General features: G+C 40.4%; 1 protein-coding gene across 1 annotated transcript in view; it reads left to right on the forward strand.

The window, feature by feature from the left end:
* The first annotated feature begins 1,360 nt into the window (after positions 1–1,360).
* Positions 1,361–17,717, forward strand: part of Cpa6 (carboxypeptidase A6) — a 293,008-nt gene continuing 276,651 nt past the window's right edge. Inside the window, exon 1 of the mRNA XM_015485745.2 lies at positions 1,361–1,675. Within this exon, the coding sequence (XP_015341231.1) occupies positions 1,560–1,675 (116 nt within the window). The 5' untranslated portion in view covers positions 1,361–1,559. The remainder of the gene's footprint in view (positions 1,676–17,717) is intronic.

Genomic DNA, 17,717 nt, shown 5'->3' on the forward strand with positions numbered 1-17,717 from the left:
AGAGCCATTTTAAACGAAAGTCATTTCAGCTGTCATGAACCTGAAATTGAACCTGTCAAAGGAGCTTGGTTGAACTCCCCATGGAGAGAAGATGGGAAAGGTTTGGTGCTTTCTCTTCTAACAGTTGCTCAGGGCTGTCAAAATGGAAGGTACAGGAGTTCTTGGGCACCGCTTTTCAGGAAACATGACCAAGTGTGATGGAGATGTTGGCTCATTCTCCCTTTCAGAGTGCTACCAGGAGGTGGCATGAGGTCACAGGAGGCACCCTAGTTAAGATTGTTCTCATTAATGGAGCAAAGCACACCCCCAAAATGGTTTTTCTGATGTGTTCAGGTAGAAGCAATGAATGCAAAAACAAAAAAACAAAAACAGCTTCTCCATCACTGATAAGGGGAAAAATGAGAAGGAAATGGTTCTTTCTAGATTAGTTTGTTTGTTTTTGCCTTTGTCTTTAGAGGAAGAAAAAAGGCAGACCTCATTCTAAATTCAACTCTTGCTTTTATAAAGTGTGCCTGGAAAGCCCGTTACATTGCTATCACCTGGAAGTTCATTGGAAATGCAGAATCTCAGGCCCTAGGCCCAGCCTACTACAATGCCAAAGCTTTTGAGCAACAGGAACCCCAGGTGATTTGTACTGAAGTTTGAGAAGCCTGCTCTAGACCAGCGCAGTGGTTGAACATTGGAATCATCTGGGGGAGTTTTCAAATTACTGATTCTACCCCTCGGGATTCTGATTTAAATGCTTGGGTTCCCTAAATGATTCCAAATGTGCAGCCAGGGTAGTAATGCTCTTGGAGGCCCCCTAGTCTCCATGAGAACTTCTAAAATCACAGAAGATCTGGGTGCTTCTATGCAGAAGGAATACCAAGAGCTCCCTGTGGCCAAACGAAGCTGCTGCTCCCTCCCAGCACAGTCAGGAGAGGCAGCTGAGGCCAACTTCTCTAATCCAGGTGGCACAGATTCCTCCTGTGCACGTGCTCATCAATACGATGCACTGTGCATTTCATTATGCAGGGAACCAGTGCAGAAATCTGTCGTCAGAGAGCAAAACATGAAGCCTGGAATGTTCTGAAGTGCCTTTTACTGAGTTCATCCTCGGACACACTGTTTGCAATTAGGACAGGGTCCTTATGCAGAAGGTAAGAGGGAGAATGGTTGTCCAAAAAAACATAGGGGCCTTAAATTGGCAAAGCAAATCAACCACAAAACAGAGAAGAGTTACCCAAAGGAAGCAGCACCCAGCAACCCCTGCCATGAGTCAGCACCATGGAGGCCCAGCCCCTTCCAGGGGAGTCTGATTAAGGATCAGGCTCCCGTCTGGGCTGGGCTGCAGCTTCTCCTCCCAAGACCAAGTCTTAATAGCAACTTCCCTTCCTTAGCAGCCTAAACTTTTTTTTTTTTTTTCTTTGTGGCTGGAAAGAAGTGTCACATTTTGCTCATTCCCAAGCCTCCCCCACCCCCTTCCCAGACAACGTGCGTGGTGAGCAGGGGGTGCTGTGAGCTACCTCCAGCCTCCTCTGGTGACTGCTGTAACTTTCAACTCCTCTCATTGTAACGCTATGAAGTTCCTCGGGAAGCCTAGGAGCCAGCCAGCTGCTTTTCTACCTCTTTGCTGGCTTTTTTTGAGGATTCTGCAACCAGGGCACAGTCACCTTTACAACAACCGCTATGCTGGGTAAGTGGAGCAACTTTCTTGCCCGGCAGGGCTTTGATTTGGATGAGGGGGCTGCTTTGCTCCTGTGTGCCTCACTTTTTCTGGTCTCTGAGTGAATCTGCACACTTTTTCTGGTCCCCTCGATAAAACATATATGCAGTTCCCAGTGCTTTGGTTTAGCTCACTGAGAGAATGTGGTGAGCGAGATGTCGGGCTTTTCATATTTTTGATAGCATGCAAACCTCAGCTGTGGACCCCATGTTGAATGGGATTCTGTCTTTGGGGGTAACCATGGACAATATTTGCCTTGGTTGATGCTCAGCATGAAGGATTCTGCTGTACCACGTGAATTGTGACCTGAAAATTACAGTATCTCCTTTAGAATAATATGCAAGAGTACTGGCTTGAAATTCACCAGTGATTAATTTACAACTGACTGTAATTTTTTTATGCTTGTTAGTCTTCAGAATGGTTATTAAAGGATTTTCAAATCTGAGCAGTACTAATAATTCAAGTCAAAATAAGCAGAATAAAAGTAGCCAACTGTAAAATGAGGGGTCTTTTTCTGAAGGAGAAACAAAGAGAAAAACAATCACTTTCTCCCCCTCTATAGGTTAGCAGGCTTTGTATATAGCTTTCTTAAGGAGACCCAGGGCTGGGTATGAAGCAGTATATTACTATGCATGTTCTTATTATCCTGAAGTCTTGCTGTGGTGTAGATAGCAGGCACTCGGTTCAGATTTGCAGGGGGTCGTTCTTTTGAGTTTGGAAATTATGGCATGCCTGCATTTTAGAAGTGGAAGAACCTTAAATAGTTTTTCTAGTTCAATTGCTTAAAACAGGAGGAAAACCAGTGTCATGTCTTTTTAAATGTCTGCTATCACTCAATCACCAGGTGAGAAGTTTTCATTTAATCTTAGATAATGACCAGGTGATTCCCAATGTCTTGAAGAAAAGCTATTCTTTTTAGGAAGAATGTAAGGAAAAGTTTATAAATGTGATCCTGGAACAGAGAATTGTGTTTCCTTTTTTTCTCACTGTCTCCAGTGTTCCTCTGTGCTTACAGGGAAAAATAAAAATAAAAAATAGGTCCTCAGTTCTTGAGGATGCAGGATGGGGGATAGAGGTGGTAGTTAAGGGTTGTTAAGATAGGGGTTATAGATGTTAGTACCATCCCCAGTTTTTCCATCCTTGTGTTCCTGGGAGGAAAAGAAGGGAGTTAACATCTGAAGGCTGCTTTTCTGTCTCCTAACACTTAAAGTCTAGGCATTACATCCTGTCATTTGTCACCTACTTGGAGATGTGCATAAAGAAGCCCATGTTTAATGACTAATGGTGTAACCTGGGGTTGAGGAGGAGTTAATTCTGACTCTCCTAATATCAGGTCATAGGATAAACATATATCACAGATTTCCATGCATGTGTGACTCAGGACATCACTCCTCCGCTGAGCTGCAGCCTAGGGCATAATTACTTCAGTGTGTGGCGCTCCTGGATGATAAGTTGCCAGGCCTGCTTCAGCAGAGCAGGTATGTGCCCTTCCCCAGGCACCACTTTGTATAGGAAATGAGGCCAGTGCCAGTATCTTTTCTGTACGGATCTTTTAGCAACTGGAGCCCTCCTGCAGGAGGCTGCACTATCTTCTCAGTTGTTCTGTACTGAAAGTAATAATTGCCATTTTCACTTCAGCTGCCACAGAATAAGATAGTCCCAAATGTATAAATTACCAGATGTCTGAAAGTTGGAAGGAAGAAAAATAATGAGAAGCTGAAGAATTGAGACTTACCTGTCCATCCCAATAGAAGCCGAGGGCTTCTTTAAAATCAGAAATATTTCTGAGTATACTTATCCATCAAAAATGGAGGTCTTTAACTTACCGTAGTGGGATATATGTCATTCTCTCATCACCAAAGACAGAAACTTCTCAGATTTAGGAGTATTTTGCTTTGTTTACTTAGGAACTACTTTCTGCATGTTACACTTTTTCAGGAACAAGTAGCTGATAGGAAGACATGGGAATACAATGATTAGCATTATCTTTGGCTTTGCCTATTCAAAGTTAGCCTAAGCCACCTCATCTTTATCCCCTAATGCTTATTTTCTTATCAATAATTATAGGGCAACTCTCTTTCTGGTATTCACTTATAGATATTTAGTAGGCTTTGGTTGAATCCAATAATATGTGATTATCATTTGCAGGACCCTGAACATGAATAAAAGAACAGTCAGGAAAAACTGGTATGCCTCTTGAGAGCAGCTAATGAGCTCAGTTCTATTATTTTATTTTTTTAAGCTCATCCTCCTTTATACATAAATTAGTAACAACTGGATAGGGCTAATGGTGTAATAAATGCTTAGTAAGTTACAAATTTAAGTGTCTCTGGAAATTAAAAAATAAATGTGTAGAGAGACCACAGGCAAAATCTGAGAAAAAAAAAAAAAATGGTACTTTGGATAAATATTAGTTACACATTGAAAAGGGAGGTCTAAAAACACATAGAAAAGAAAGAAAACAAAGTGAGGAAAATAAATTGACTTTGAATGTTATGACTCTGCTGATATTCTAGTGTCGAAGGGCTTTAGGGGCCAAGTCAAACATTTGGGCAATAAACAAATGGCAGCCAGTGAGTGAGACTCCTAGACGAGCAAACATCTCTGTGTTATCTCCTCTTTCCCCTTCATCTTGTTTTCTGGAAGCAGACCTAGTTATTTATTATACTGTGATACTGAGGGCACAAACACACACAAAAAAGTCATCTGCATCACAGGAAATTAGGGTAGACTTTTTTAGTGATAGTAAAAGAGATCTAAGACGGTAAAACAATAAATTCTGACAACACCATAGAATTAACGTTGTCATGATTTTTTGAAAACTATTCATTTCCGTTCTTCTTGTCAGTCAATGTAGCCTCGGTCCTGAAGTTCCACTGCCTGTGTTTCGGTTTCTATTTTCCGACACTTAGTAGCTCTCTGTTACCTTGGGCAAGATCCTTAACCAGCTTCAGTCTCCTCCTTCTGGGACAATGGAGGTAACATGAGAACCTTCCTCACCAAGTTGTTGTGAAGATTAAAGTAATAGCACGGTTATTGCATGGTTCTTAGTACTTAGTAACTACGTAATAGGGTAGTAAAACAGCTACTACTAATACCTAAAATAAATATTTATTTAAAATATTAATAATTATAATTCAGCAACCTTTGCCATTGGTAGCAGGATAGAGATCTCAAGCTTAGAGATAACTAACCTGAAGACAGAGTTGTATTCTCACTCAACTCCACCTGACTCCATCATCTATACTTCACAATCTGCCACTCATTTGGGCAGAGAAAATAATTTCATTTAGGAAAAACTGAAGATTTGCTCTTGTTTGGAAAACTGATAGTTTCAGGACAGGAAAGAAAGAGTAGATTCTGTGGGTGAAATTGGAAGTTTAATTTTGGTCACCTTCTCTAGGGGGTGATGAGTCATTGATGGTGAATCACTTACAGAAAAGCAATAACCATAAGAGATAAAAAAAAAAAAAAAAAAAAAAAAAAACAGAAGATGAAGGAACTTTAGATTGTCAAAAAATCTAAAGTTTTTTGGTGTCACAAAAAAATAGTAGCACCAGAAGTGGTCAGGACACGGGCCTTCATTCAACTAGTAGGTATTATTTGAACCCCGTTGTGTGCCAAGGACATTGACTGACAGGGTGAATGCCCTCTGAGAGTTGTAGTTTAGTAAAAGAAAATGGCCCACATATATATTGAGTATACATTGTATGAGGAGTTTATGACTCTTGTGGGGATTGATAGGAATGCTCAATGAACCAAGAAAGAGTGGTAGAAATCTCCTCGAGGGCCTGGTCAATTCCAATCTCCAAGCCCTGCTGTATCTCAGTAGAAGGTGCAAAGAGAACTGGCTTCCTACCTTGTTGGCTGCTTCTTGGGATATGAAACTACTGGCTTTTGATCTGCATGCTGAGGTTGTATGCATTCATCCTTCCTCATCCAATACCGACTTTATTGAAGTCTCCTCTCATGTCTCAACGTAGTTCCTTCCTCTTCTGTCTTCATTCTCAGGCTCTGATGACACAGCCTTTCTCCCATGACCACAGGTATGCACAGGGCTGGCTACAGCAGCAGTACAGCCAGCTGGTGCATGCGGAGGAGTCAGTGTCTCTGCTGTACTCACCTCTGCCCCAAACCCACATACCTGTACTCCTGCTCATAAGTCCACAAATTCTCCAGCCATCTGCAGAAATAGAATATAGGGAGTCAAAGAAATAGATGGGAAGGAAGTAAGATTCTTTTTTAAGAAGTTGTTTGGTTCTCTAAAATCTGTAGACAAAGAGGCCCCAAGTTGGGATGTAACATATGGAAGAGACAGAGATTATGAGACATGGAGTGATCTATAGAGCGACTCAACCTCAGGGATGCTGTGCTCATTTTGCACTTTCTCTAGCTATCCTCTGTCCCTCAACAGCAGTTTTCATTTGTTCTGTCCCCTGATGGTGGCTTCCTTTGAATGCCCTGAGCTCTTAGAAGCCTAGGTAGGGCTAAAGTACAAGAGATCAGAGCTATCATATGAATCTGAGAGTTGTGTTGCATGTAAGTAGTTAAGGCTCTTTTCAGAGAGGATGGCTGTAAATCCCCCATTTGTCCCAAACTGGCCCAAGTGGCCAGCGACCATCCAGTTGCATCTGCCATTCTGGCATGGTAACTGGCAATGCTCCCCTTCCATCTGAGAACAATTCTGAGTTGGCTACTAAATTGTGGGTTCAATGCTTTTATTCTTTACTATATTTGATTCCTTAATTCACTTTCCTGCATTCCTTAAGCTACCCCCTTATTTTCTTCCTCTGGAACACTTTATCTGTTCCTTTTGTTCCTACGAAAAGAGTTTCATTATTCTTCTCCTCTTCCTTCTAATAGCTGCCAGCCACGTCCGACTTCTTTTTCTCAATCTGAGTTAAGGTAGCTTTCTCCCCACTGATCCGTCTTTCTCTAGTCCTTATTCATAGTGATGATCTTCCTGAAATAAGACATATTAGTCCCTTGCTCAGTGCCCTATTTTGACTTTCTATTGCCACCTACTTCAGATCCAGATTCCTCTGCCTGACTTTCAAGTCTTCTAGAATCAGCCTCTCTGGTTTTCCTGCCTCTAATTCTCCCTTCCTTGCCCCTGAGACCCCTGTCTACTCAAGTTAAGAAGTAGAGTTGCAGCATGGCTCACTTCTAACCAGCAAAACAGCCAGGCCTCATTCATAATAAGAACCAAAAAGCAAGAAGGAACCATCTCAGCTTGTGAATGATAAGCCAAAATGTATGCCATCTGTATATTTGGAGCATTAAGAACTATAAAGGAATGGGAAGTTATACTCCATGTATGTATAATATGTCAAAATACACTCTACTATCATGTATATTTAAAAAGAACAAATAAAAAAATAAAGGTCCAAATTTCTATCTTAAAAAAAAAAAGAACTATAAAGAATGCGTCGTGGGTTCTAAGGTTGGTTTTGAGCTTTTCCCCCATGAGTCAGTGTGTGGTTAATGTAATTATTCTTCAGTGCCTTCAGGAAGTTCCTTTTAGCTCTTGCCCCTTATTAATGGTAGAATATTTTTAGTTTTCCTTATGCACTAGCTCAAAGTACAGTCCCTAAGTGCTGATTGTTTATCAGCTCATTATACCAAAAGCTTTCTTGCCTGCAGACTCTTCTGTGTGTTGGGGCCCTGTGCTCTGCTTGTTAAGAGTGTGCGGCACTGCAGCTCTGTACTCTGACCTGTACTCTCAGGCAGACTGCACTCTGTGGGGATCAGCTCTCCCTCTGCTAGCTGAGCTAGTGAAAAGAAGAGAGTTTCAAATGCTTCCAGGCCATTTTCTCCTTGGAGCCCAGTCTGATAATGGATTTTTTATTTTATTTCACCAGCGTACTTTCTGGATAACACCATCAGCATAATCACTTCCATCCCCCCCAAAGCAGCAGAGGATGTTGATGTTTCATAACTTCACAGCTCATATTGTACAAACGACAGACACATGCATTCTGCTTTCCTGTCTTTGTAAATGGAATTGCTGAACAGAAAATAAAATCTCTTTTGGTGACTTATTGTAGAGTCCTCATTATGATCAATCAGTAGATAACTGGTTTATTGGATTTGAATTTGCTTTGCTAAATAAATGCCTTCATGCTCTTCCTCTAGGCATTAGCTTCTTTATGACAAAGTGGAATGCAGAATAGGAATCTTTCAGATCATATTCTGGGCAGTGTCAAATTCCCTAGAATATTATTCTGCTTTAAGTGTTGTAACTGACTTCTACATGGTTTCCCCACAAAATTGTAATCTTTGCTTTTTTTTTTCTTTTTTGGTATACTTTGAAAATAGAAGTTTTCTTGTTTCAATGTCTGTTTTAGTAAGGATTACTGTTAGTTTGGTTGTCAATTTTTTGTTTTTTTCCCCCCATGACAACTCCAAACCTCAATGGCTTAAACAATAAATTTATTTCTTGCTCATGTAAAAATCCAGAACAGGTATGACTGGTTGGCAGTGCCAGAGAACCAGGCCCCTGAAGTCTTGTTACTTTGCTATGCTGAACACTCAACTCTGAAATGCAGTCCAAGAAGGAGTCTTCTGTCTCTCACAATCCACCTAGCAGGAGCATGGAAAGAAAAGGACACAGACTGGAAATTAAATAGTACTTCCTACAAACCAGAATTAGGTAGATGGGCTTTGATTGCAAGGGGGTTGTAAAATGCAGTCATGATCAAAGGCTAGATCAGGAAGAACATACTAAAAGATAAGTAGCAGTTACTCAGTGGTCAGCTGACCCATTCAGTTCTCCTGAAAGAATGATTCCTCCAAGAGGACTTGTATAGTTTTACAGGTTGAGTTGATTAGAAGTGTGCATTTTGTTCTCTAAGTGGTGCTTTTTTTTTTTAAGTCATAGAGTCAGAACTAGAGGAGACAAAAAAAAAAAAAAAAAACCCAAACAAAGCCCAGTCCCTTTTTCCCTTTGTTTAATACATAAGGAAGCAGAACTCCATCAAGGTGAAAGGATTTTCAGAGAGATTGGTGGTGTTAGATCTGCAACCCAGGTCAGTGGGGTTCAAGCATTCTTTACAGTTGACAGCATCACCTTTGGTGAATCTAGAAATCAGCTTACCCTTTCCTATTCCCTAATGTTGTTGGGGATGAAGGCAAGTGATTTGGCAAGGCTGAGAAGTGTTTAACGAGGGAGGATTTTATTTCATTTCTATAAATATTTGTAGGATGTCTGGTCTGCTGCTAGTCTGGGACCACAGAGATGAAAGTGCAGTCCACGTGTGCAATGTAATGAGTAACTCGGGCAAGTAAACAAACAATCCCAACTCTAGGACCCCTCTGCCCACAGACAAAACTCTTGGTGCCAGATGAGTGCAGGATTAGCTCACCTAATCCAGACTGAAGGCTGGAGAGAAGCTCAAAGGTGGCTTCTGAGTTGTGAGCTATCACAATCTAGAAATTCAAACATTACTTCTTACCAGAATTAGGTAGATGGGCTTAGATACAAGGAAGGTTATGGAGTTTGGTCATTAGCTAAAGACTAAGAATATACTAGGTGATAAGTAGAAGTCTCTCAGTGTCAGCAAATATCCAATGACTACCAACAAAATCTCCTTTCCACTTGGCTCAAACAAAAATTCAAATGAACTATTGAACATGATGTTATTTTACATTTTTCTTTTTAAATAACTGGTACTGAAAGGACATGGCTCTGATCTTGGTAGACGCACACACACTAACACTAACACACGTGCACACACATAATTAGAAAGTATGTTAAGATTTTCCAGATACAAGTGAGAGAGCTTGGTCAAATCTAGAAAATCAAAGCAATTAAGTATGTTTAAATAGAAGGCATTTCTCTTTGCAAGGGGAAGAAGAGGTAAGGCTGCAGAGGTAGGTGAGGTAATGACATGGCTTGTGTCCCATGACACACAGTTCTCATCTCTCCCAAAAGTGATAGGGTGCTAATGCAGAATTTTAAGCAGAGAATTTAAATGATTAGATTTTTAAAATAAAGTTCTGAAGTAACAGAGGGGAAGACTTGAAAGCTGATGTTTGTTGGTGAGACAACTGGGATATTAAGGTGACAATAGTTCTATAAGCTTGCAGTTGCAACATTAGAGAAAGGAGGGAAACAATTCAAGAAATTGCCAATGTCTGGCTGGCACAAATGCCGCAGTCTGGCTGGGCACAAAATCACGAGCCACCACACAGCTTGTAGATTCAAACAGCAACTCTTTATTCCCGAACTCACACCAGCCGTCTACAATCACGTTCTGGGGAAATCCACGTTCTCTGCCCAAATCCACGTTCTCTGCCCAAAATCCACCTTCACTGGGCTTCTGTCTCCCAAAATATACTGTCTGAATCCCGAGAGAACTCAAGGGGAACTCAGGCAGCAGGATACGCCCTATTCCCAGCAGGAATAATCTTAAACCTTAAACCTGGAACCTAAACTGGGAACGCCCTAAACCCGATTATGTTAAACCGGGAACACCCTAATCCGCCCTGGTCCTTGAGCAAGGTCAACTACATTCAATGTCACTGCAAAATGTCAGCAACATGGGGTACGCTGGCAAGGAAATTGTCATACCTACTTGGCTAATGGCTCCCAGCAGAAATATTCAGGAGGAAGAATTTTCACAAATTGGTAATCAAGCATAGAGGAAAGAAGGAATGGTGTAAAGTGATTCTCAATATTGCAAAATTGAACTGGAGCTCTTTGTAGAGAAGGTAAACACTGTTTCAGATACATGTAGTGTAAGGTGCTTATAAAGTAGCCATTAGGATAACTGGGTCTGGAGATCAAGAGAAGAATCTAACCTGTTAAATAAATTCCAGTAAGTGAAGTGTAAATCAAATTTCTTGAAAACTTGAGTGTAGGATAGAGTGCCCAGGAAGCTCTTGTTATATGAAAAGAGAGCCCCAAACTAAATAAAGTGAACAAAAGCCAGAGGGAAAAAAAAAACTAGCAGAAAGGTATAGAGAGGAAGAAATCCAGGAAAGGTCAGTTCAAGGAAATAAAGAACTCCAAGAAGGAAGTAGCTACTGTCAATCATTGCAAAGTGTACCCAAATGATTCGTCATAAAGGAAGTCATTTGTGATGTTATTGTCCATTTGTGATGGAGTAGTGAGTGAAAACCAGAGCACAGTAGATTGAGGATTGAATGGGACGTGAGCAAACTAGGGAGTATAGACCAAAATTTCAAGAAGTTTCTTTTTGAAAGGAAGGTGGGGGTGCCATGGGGAGTTGACGGCTAGAACTTAAGGTAGCAATTTTGCTTTTACTTAAACTCATGGTTTATGCCAGCTGGCAGATGAAAGGAAGAAACTATAGATAAAGAAAAGAAAGTGACGGAGTTAGTCTCTGCAGAGGCTCCTGGTTCACCTCTCTTTTCTTTATAAAGTACACAGTGAGGTCGTGGTCCTATGACGAGATAGTAAATAGGGGACCTGATAAAAGGAGGGAGGATTTAGATTTTAAATGTTCCTGAGGGAAATGACTTGGGGAAGAATGATTTCTAAGGGTGCAGCTAATCGTAGAAATAAGTCTCTAATAGAACTGTGATCTCCACCTCCATAATCTTTTTCTGGATCATTCCATGTTACTTCAAGTCACCATAACACACACCCCATAAACCCTCATCATTCTATCTATTATATACTTTTTTCCTTAGGTGTTCATGGACCTTTATTTTGTTCATTTATTTATATGCGGTGCTGAGAATCGAACCTAGTGCCTTACACATGCTAGGCAAGCGCTCTATCACTGCGCCACGACCCCAGCCCCCAGTCTATTATATTTTAACGAAAGAGTGAGGACATGTTTAAATATGTCTGGAGGAAGTCAAAAAGTCAGTCGAGCAAGATTACTGTCATCAGTCTCCTCAACCCTCATCCTCTCTGCCTTTCTCTGTGCTCGGGAGATGGGCCTCTTGGCCTGTATCTGGCTCCTTTCTTCAGCAGGTCAATGGAGGACAGGATGAGAGAAAGACCAGGTTATTTCTTCTATGTCTCCCCTTGCTGTTTGCAAGCCCACAGTTCCAACAGTAGCTACTGGACTCTAGAACAGCCCCTCCTGAGCAGCACCCCTTCCAAAGGCTGGCTCTCTCTGGCCTGTAGGGGTGTAATTCCTTTCCTTCCTTTGTCCCTTTAAACTGAGGGATCACTGATCTCTTCAGCAACTCTGTCCTCTCACCCTGCCCATATCTGTCAATAGCCCCTTTATTAAAGTCTTTGATTGAACCATCTGAGCAAAATTCTATTTCTGCTGGATCCCTAACTAATAGATAAATCCCACCTGGAATTGAAGGCAAAGAGAATACATGTACAACTCTGACAGTTTGTGTTAGACCAACTTCTGGGGCTCTGAAATGAAATAAAAGAAGATAGAAATGTAATAGCAATGGAAGAAAGAAAAGGCAAATATGGTCACTAATTTGTATTTACCTAGCATTGAATGAAATGATGCAGAGCTTTGTAGATCAAAATATAATGCAAGGTATTAGGTAGCTGATTCTGCTAATATTACTTGGAAAGACTCTCACACAGACACATCCCATTGCAAAATAGGCTATTTCTATTACCTTCTATTTTGGGGCACTAAGTACAAGACTGTGAAAATGTCTTAGTTTCTTTTGGCCAAATGAATGGGTCTCCCCTCTCCTTCTTCAGTTTCCAAGCCCTTCCATCCCCCCTCATTCCACACCACATTCTGACCATTGCTTCTTATCCCCAAGTTGGGTTGGGGATGAATCTTTAAGGTAGTTGTGTCAGGCTGTGTCTTGCAGAGAGAGTGGCAATTTGCCTTCTCAGGGCTTATATTTTAATTCAATAGTCTAAACTGAGGGGATGGTGCGCATGAACAATTATTCAAAACAAATGAAAAGACAAGTATATTAGATCAGCACACACTCTCTATGCCTTTTCTCTGCTTTTATTTTCTTAACACACACATCCTGTATTTACATAGATTTCAGTCTTAGATCACCAGCTGTTAAGAGACTTTGGGGTGTCACTCATTTATCACCAGATGAGAACTCTGATCTTTTTTTGCACTTATAGAATGTGTAACCATTTGTACATGTGACCTTGCTGGCTGAATTTTCATTTCCTCTATTTACTTTTCAGAACATCAGACTAACTGGTGAATCTCCTAAATGTCTACTAAGTTATTTTTTTCTGATTTTGTGACTCTAATGAGGATAGAAGAGTCATAATAAGCTACAGTAGGACTGGGGTCTTATCCTATCCATCAGGTTTGCATGGGACATCTGATGACATGATAACCAGACATCTGGCATCAAAATTGCTAAACATCTTGGAGGTTGGAGGCATTTGAGATAAACCTATGTTGTAAGATGTTTGGAGTATTTAGAATATTTTTTCCAGCATCCAGTTTCTAAGTCTTTGACTTATGGGACAGAAAGGAAGGCATATATCAGGAAGTTCAGTTCCCCCTACATTTTCAGACCTCTGTGGAAGCAAAGAGAAATGACTATGAGTGATGAGTAGAAAATAATCTTGCATAATATCTGATAGAAAAACCCCTTCAGTATTTCAGAGAGAAATAAATTTAGTCAGCTTTGTTTTTCCCTGCATAAAATAAGGGTTTTCTTTCTTTCTTTTTCCATAAGATCCTAGTTTACCAAGTGAGTGTATTCTCCATACAGCCCTTCTAGAAACTCTCCCATTACTCAACCTCCCCTGCTATACCTATACCCTTCCTTCCTCCTAACTCTGACCCCATACCTTTTACTCACAGGACAGAGAAAGGTATCTTTGCTGATATGATGGAAGCCATGCAGCATTTAACCTGAGCCTTCCCAGTTTCCATCCTTCCTGCCACAAACTGCAGGTCCTTTCCCCCGCCCCCTCTTCCTTCCAAGGTAATCTCTGATCTGTTCAGTCAAAGCTACTGGCTGAGTGTCTCCCACATGCCCAACACTTCTTTTAAGGTCTAGGAACACAGGAATTTAGGTATTAGGAATATAACACTGCTTTAGATATTCATGAATAAAACAAAGTCTTTTGTGGGATTTAAATTCTAATGGAATGATGGAAAATTAATAAACCCTAGTGTAGAGTTCTGATAAGGGCTACAGAGAGAGAGAAAGTGCAGAAAGGGGATAAAGAGTGTCAGGAGAGTTGATGAGAAGAAAAAAATGAGACCAGGAGTCACGTGACTCTCTGAGAATAGAAGTTTCCAAGCCTGGGAAGCAGTGAGTGAGGTATGAATCTGAGTTTATGTGGCATGACCTTGAACCGAGGGTCTCAGGCCAGCAACATCAGCATCACCTGGCAACTTGTTAGAAATGTAAAATTCTCAGGTCCCCTCTGGCTCCCAAGTCAGGAACACTGAGGGTAGGGCCAAGCAATATGGGTCTTAACAAGTGGTCCAGGTGATTAAGTTCAAGGTTGAGAACCACTGTGGAAGACGACCTGCAGGGTGACCAGGCTGGAGCTGCAGCTGAGGGAACCTGTCAGTCACCTGCTGCTCCCCATAAGTTAGGGATCTATTCTCTTTTTTTTCTTATCATTATGAATTGCCTAGAATCACCCACAGCCCTCTTCTTCTGCACCTGGTTCTGGGGAAGTCCTCTCTCCTCCACACCTGCCCACCTTTCATTATCCAGTTCAAACACTATCTCCTCCATCAAACTAGCACTTCTGATACCCCCATTCTGCTGTCATGTTTCCTCCTTTGGAATTCCATTACACTCTCTCTGTCATTTTTAACAATTGCTGTACTGCTTTGCTCAGTATCAGTTTGTGGATGTCTTATCTTTCCTTTTAGGTGATAAGCAATTTGAGAGTAAGATGCTATGTCTTATTCTTATCTATATTCTCACAGTCCCCCGACAGTCTCGGCATATTTAGCAAAAAATCAGAATGGGTGGAAAGGAGGGAGTGGGGTCTGGAAGGAAATGAAGAAACTAGAAATCAAATTGCCAACAGTATTGCCAAACTAGATTCCATCAATGACAGGCAGTGAGGAATAGAAACCATTTGCCCTTATGGATCTAGGAGGAAGCTGGGGAGCCTAGAGTGGCCACCTGTATCAGCTTAAGTGTGATGTCCTCGGCCCTCCTGTAGATTTCTCCCTCTTCGATATGTTTTAGGAGTCATTCACACTATTATCCAAATTTGGTCTTAGATGTTCTACTTATATAACCTCCTTCGATTGTTTTATATTTGGGGAGATCTCGGGAGTTGAAGCCACTCTTCCCTGACTGGTGCCTAACGAGCATCTGCTGGTCAACATGGTTATTAGATGTTGCCTTTTACCAAATTTAGAGAAGTGCTCCTTGCATTTTTGTCTTTGTCATTTTATCCTCTAAGGATTACATTTGAATTTGTTTTATTTTTTTTGAGTGTGATAGTCTCTTTAGTTTTCAACTAAGCTTTACAAACCAAAGGTCCCTTATTTCTCAGAACTTTCTTGGCCATGTTCTTCCTTTCATATTTTTCTCTTTAGATTCCTTGATTCGGTAAGAACAAAGTTTGGTTGTAATTCCTGTACCCAGTTTCTCTATTAAGATCTTTATATTAATTCCAGGTACCCACATAAACAGAATGGCCCTGGAAAGCATAGGGAGGCTTCCCTCAAAATAAGCTAACTTAATAAAAACCTGAACACAAAGATCAAATAGAGTGCTATGTGGTTCAGGCTCCTTAGGCTTTCAGCATTTCCTGATTGGAGCTCAGCATGCTTCCCACAACAGCAACCCAACTTTAGGAAAATCCACAATGTCCAGACAGAAGTTATGTGAAATCGGTTGGTCTCTATGAGAAAGGAGGAGAAGAGCTGCAAGTTGATTTGATTATTCACACATAATGAAGCTTCCATTAAAAACCCCCCAAAGAGACAGGGTTCAGAAAGCCTCCAGGTTGCTGAACATGTAGAGGGGCTAGAAGGGTGGCCTCAGAGACAGCCTAAAGGTCCTGGGGCCCCCTTCCCACTTATCTTGTCTAATGCCTCTCTTCCATCTGGCTGCTCATCTGGGTAAACAGGAGAAGTATTTCCTTGAGTCTGGTGAGACATCCCAGCAAATGATGGAACCTAAGGAGGGAGTCATGGGAACCAACAATTACAGCCAGTTGATTAGAAATACCTAACACCTGGATTTGTAATTGGCATCTGAAGTAGAGGGCAGTGCATGGGACTGAGCCATTGACCTGTGGGATCTGGTGTTAACTGTGGTTATAATGTGTTCAGAGTTTAATCAAATTATAGGATACCCAGCTAGTGTTGGAGAATTTATTTTGGGGAGACCCCCCAAACCACCCCATATCTGCTCATGGAAGCATTCTGTGTTGAGTATTATAGAATTTCAGAACATAGAGATGACCAAAATCAGGCCAGTAAGAATTTCACACCCTAAATGCTGTACCTTTCTTTACTTGCCATTACCATTAAAAAAAAAATGCAGTTGTCAGGCTTACACATTTCAAGCAGTAATTTACATCTTCTGTGCTTTGCAGAACACCTGTATTCTTTATATATGTATTCTATCAGGCTCTGAGCAGCCTACAGGGATATCCCATTTAATAATTTGGCTAAGTTTTGCACATCCATTTTTCTTGCCATTAATAGAAACAATAATTTTCTTCCATAGTTTTTATCTTTCAGAACATGACTTCAGTTCCTCCTGAGATCTCTGAGTGCTACACACTAGGACTTATGATTTTGTATGGCAACTCTTTATTCTTCCCAACTAAACTATATCCCGGTTGGGGAAAGGAACCTTGTGTTAGTCTTCTTCAATTCAATTTCTGTAGAGAATGACAGATATCTCTAAGTATTATTATTATTACCCTGCTTTCCACTAAAGTTAAACCACAATAAACTGCCAGTATTTGAATATTTTTAAATATAAAATAACAGATATTTCAGATGGTTCAACAGTATAAACTTTAACTCTGAAAAATGAGGACTTTTTTTTCGGGCTGTGTAAATACTAGCTGCTTATATGTAGATTTTTCACTAAAGTATCAAAGATCTATCAAGTTTACTGAGTGTATTGCCAGAGCTCCTCAAATTGAAATGCACAAATGGGATTCCAGGGGCTTTTGCTAACAGTGCAGGTTCATGGGGCTTCAGGAGAAAGAGGGCAGAACTTGAGATTCTGTATTTCTAGCAGGTTCCCAGGTGATATGAACACTGGCCCACAGAACCAGATTTTGAGTAGCAAGTTATTGGACTTCAGGGTAAGGAATCAGCTTACCCAGCTGTTAAGTTCTACATCTGCTACTAGCTAGCTATTTGTTATTTTAACAAGTCACTTAATCTTTCTGGGCCTTGCTGTCTATACTGTTCTGAGATTAAATTAGGTTGAACATTCCTTCCAAATTCCATGTTGATGGTCTGCCTGATGTGAAAACTAAACACAGTGAAAGTTTAGTAATACCTGCTCTCCTACTTATTAGCAATGTGTCCTTGGAGGGAATTATTTAATTGCTCTATGCCTCAGTTTCCCCATCTGTAAAAGTGCTTGGGACAGAGAAAGAACTGGCATACATAAACTTAATAACTATGTTTCTCAAAGTATTAATATTCTCTATAGTTTCATTTCTGAGAAACTTTCCTAAAGGAATTATATAAAATGTGGGCAAAGATATAGAGGCTATAGAAAGACGTTTATCGCCCGCTTATTTATTGTATCAGAACCTTAGATACACCTATATGTTCAGTGATACAGTGCATATTGTGTTTACAAATAATTTCTAATGCTTAAGATATAATAAATTGAAGAGAAAACAAGAGATAGAACATTATTACTCATCAAGTTTCACTATGATTTGTTACATATACATGTTTATTACATATATATATAGTAACAGTATTTGGGGGAAAAATTCGAGAATGTGAAAGTGGTTATTATGACCTGTTGATACCATTACGGTTTCTTCTTCTTCTCTATACTTCATTCCAATTTGCTAATTCTTCTCCATGAAGCATGAACTACTTTTATATTAAGAAAAAGTAATTTCAAGCATGTAAAATTCTAAAAAAAAAAAAAAAAAAAAAAT

Source organism: Marmota marmota, unplaced genomic scaffold (genome assembly GCF_001458135.2).
Source record: "Marmota marmota marmota unplaced genomic scaffold, marMar, whole genome shotgun sequence".
Lineage (NCBI taxonomy): Eukaryota > Metazoa > Chordata > Mammalia > Rodentia > Sciuridae > Marmota > Marmota marmota.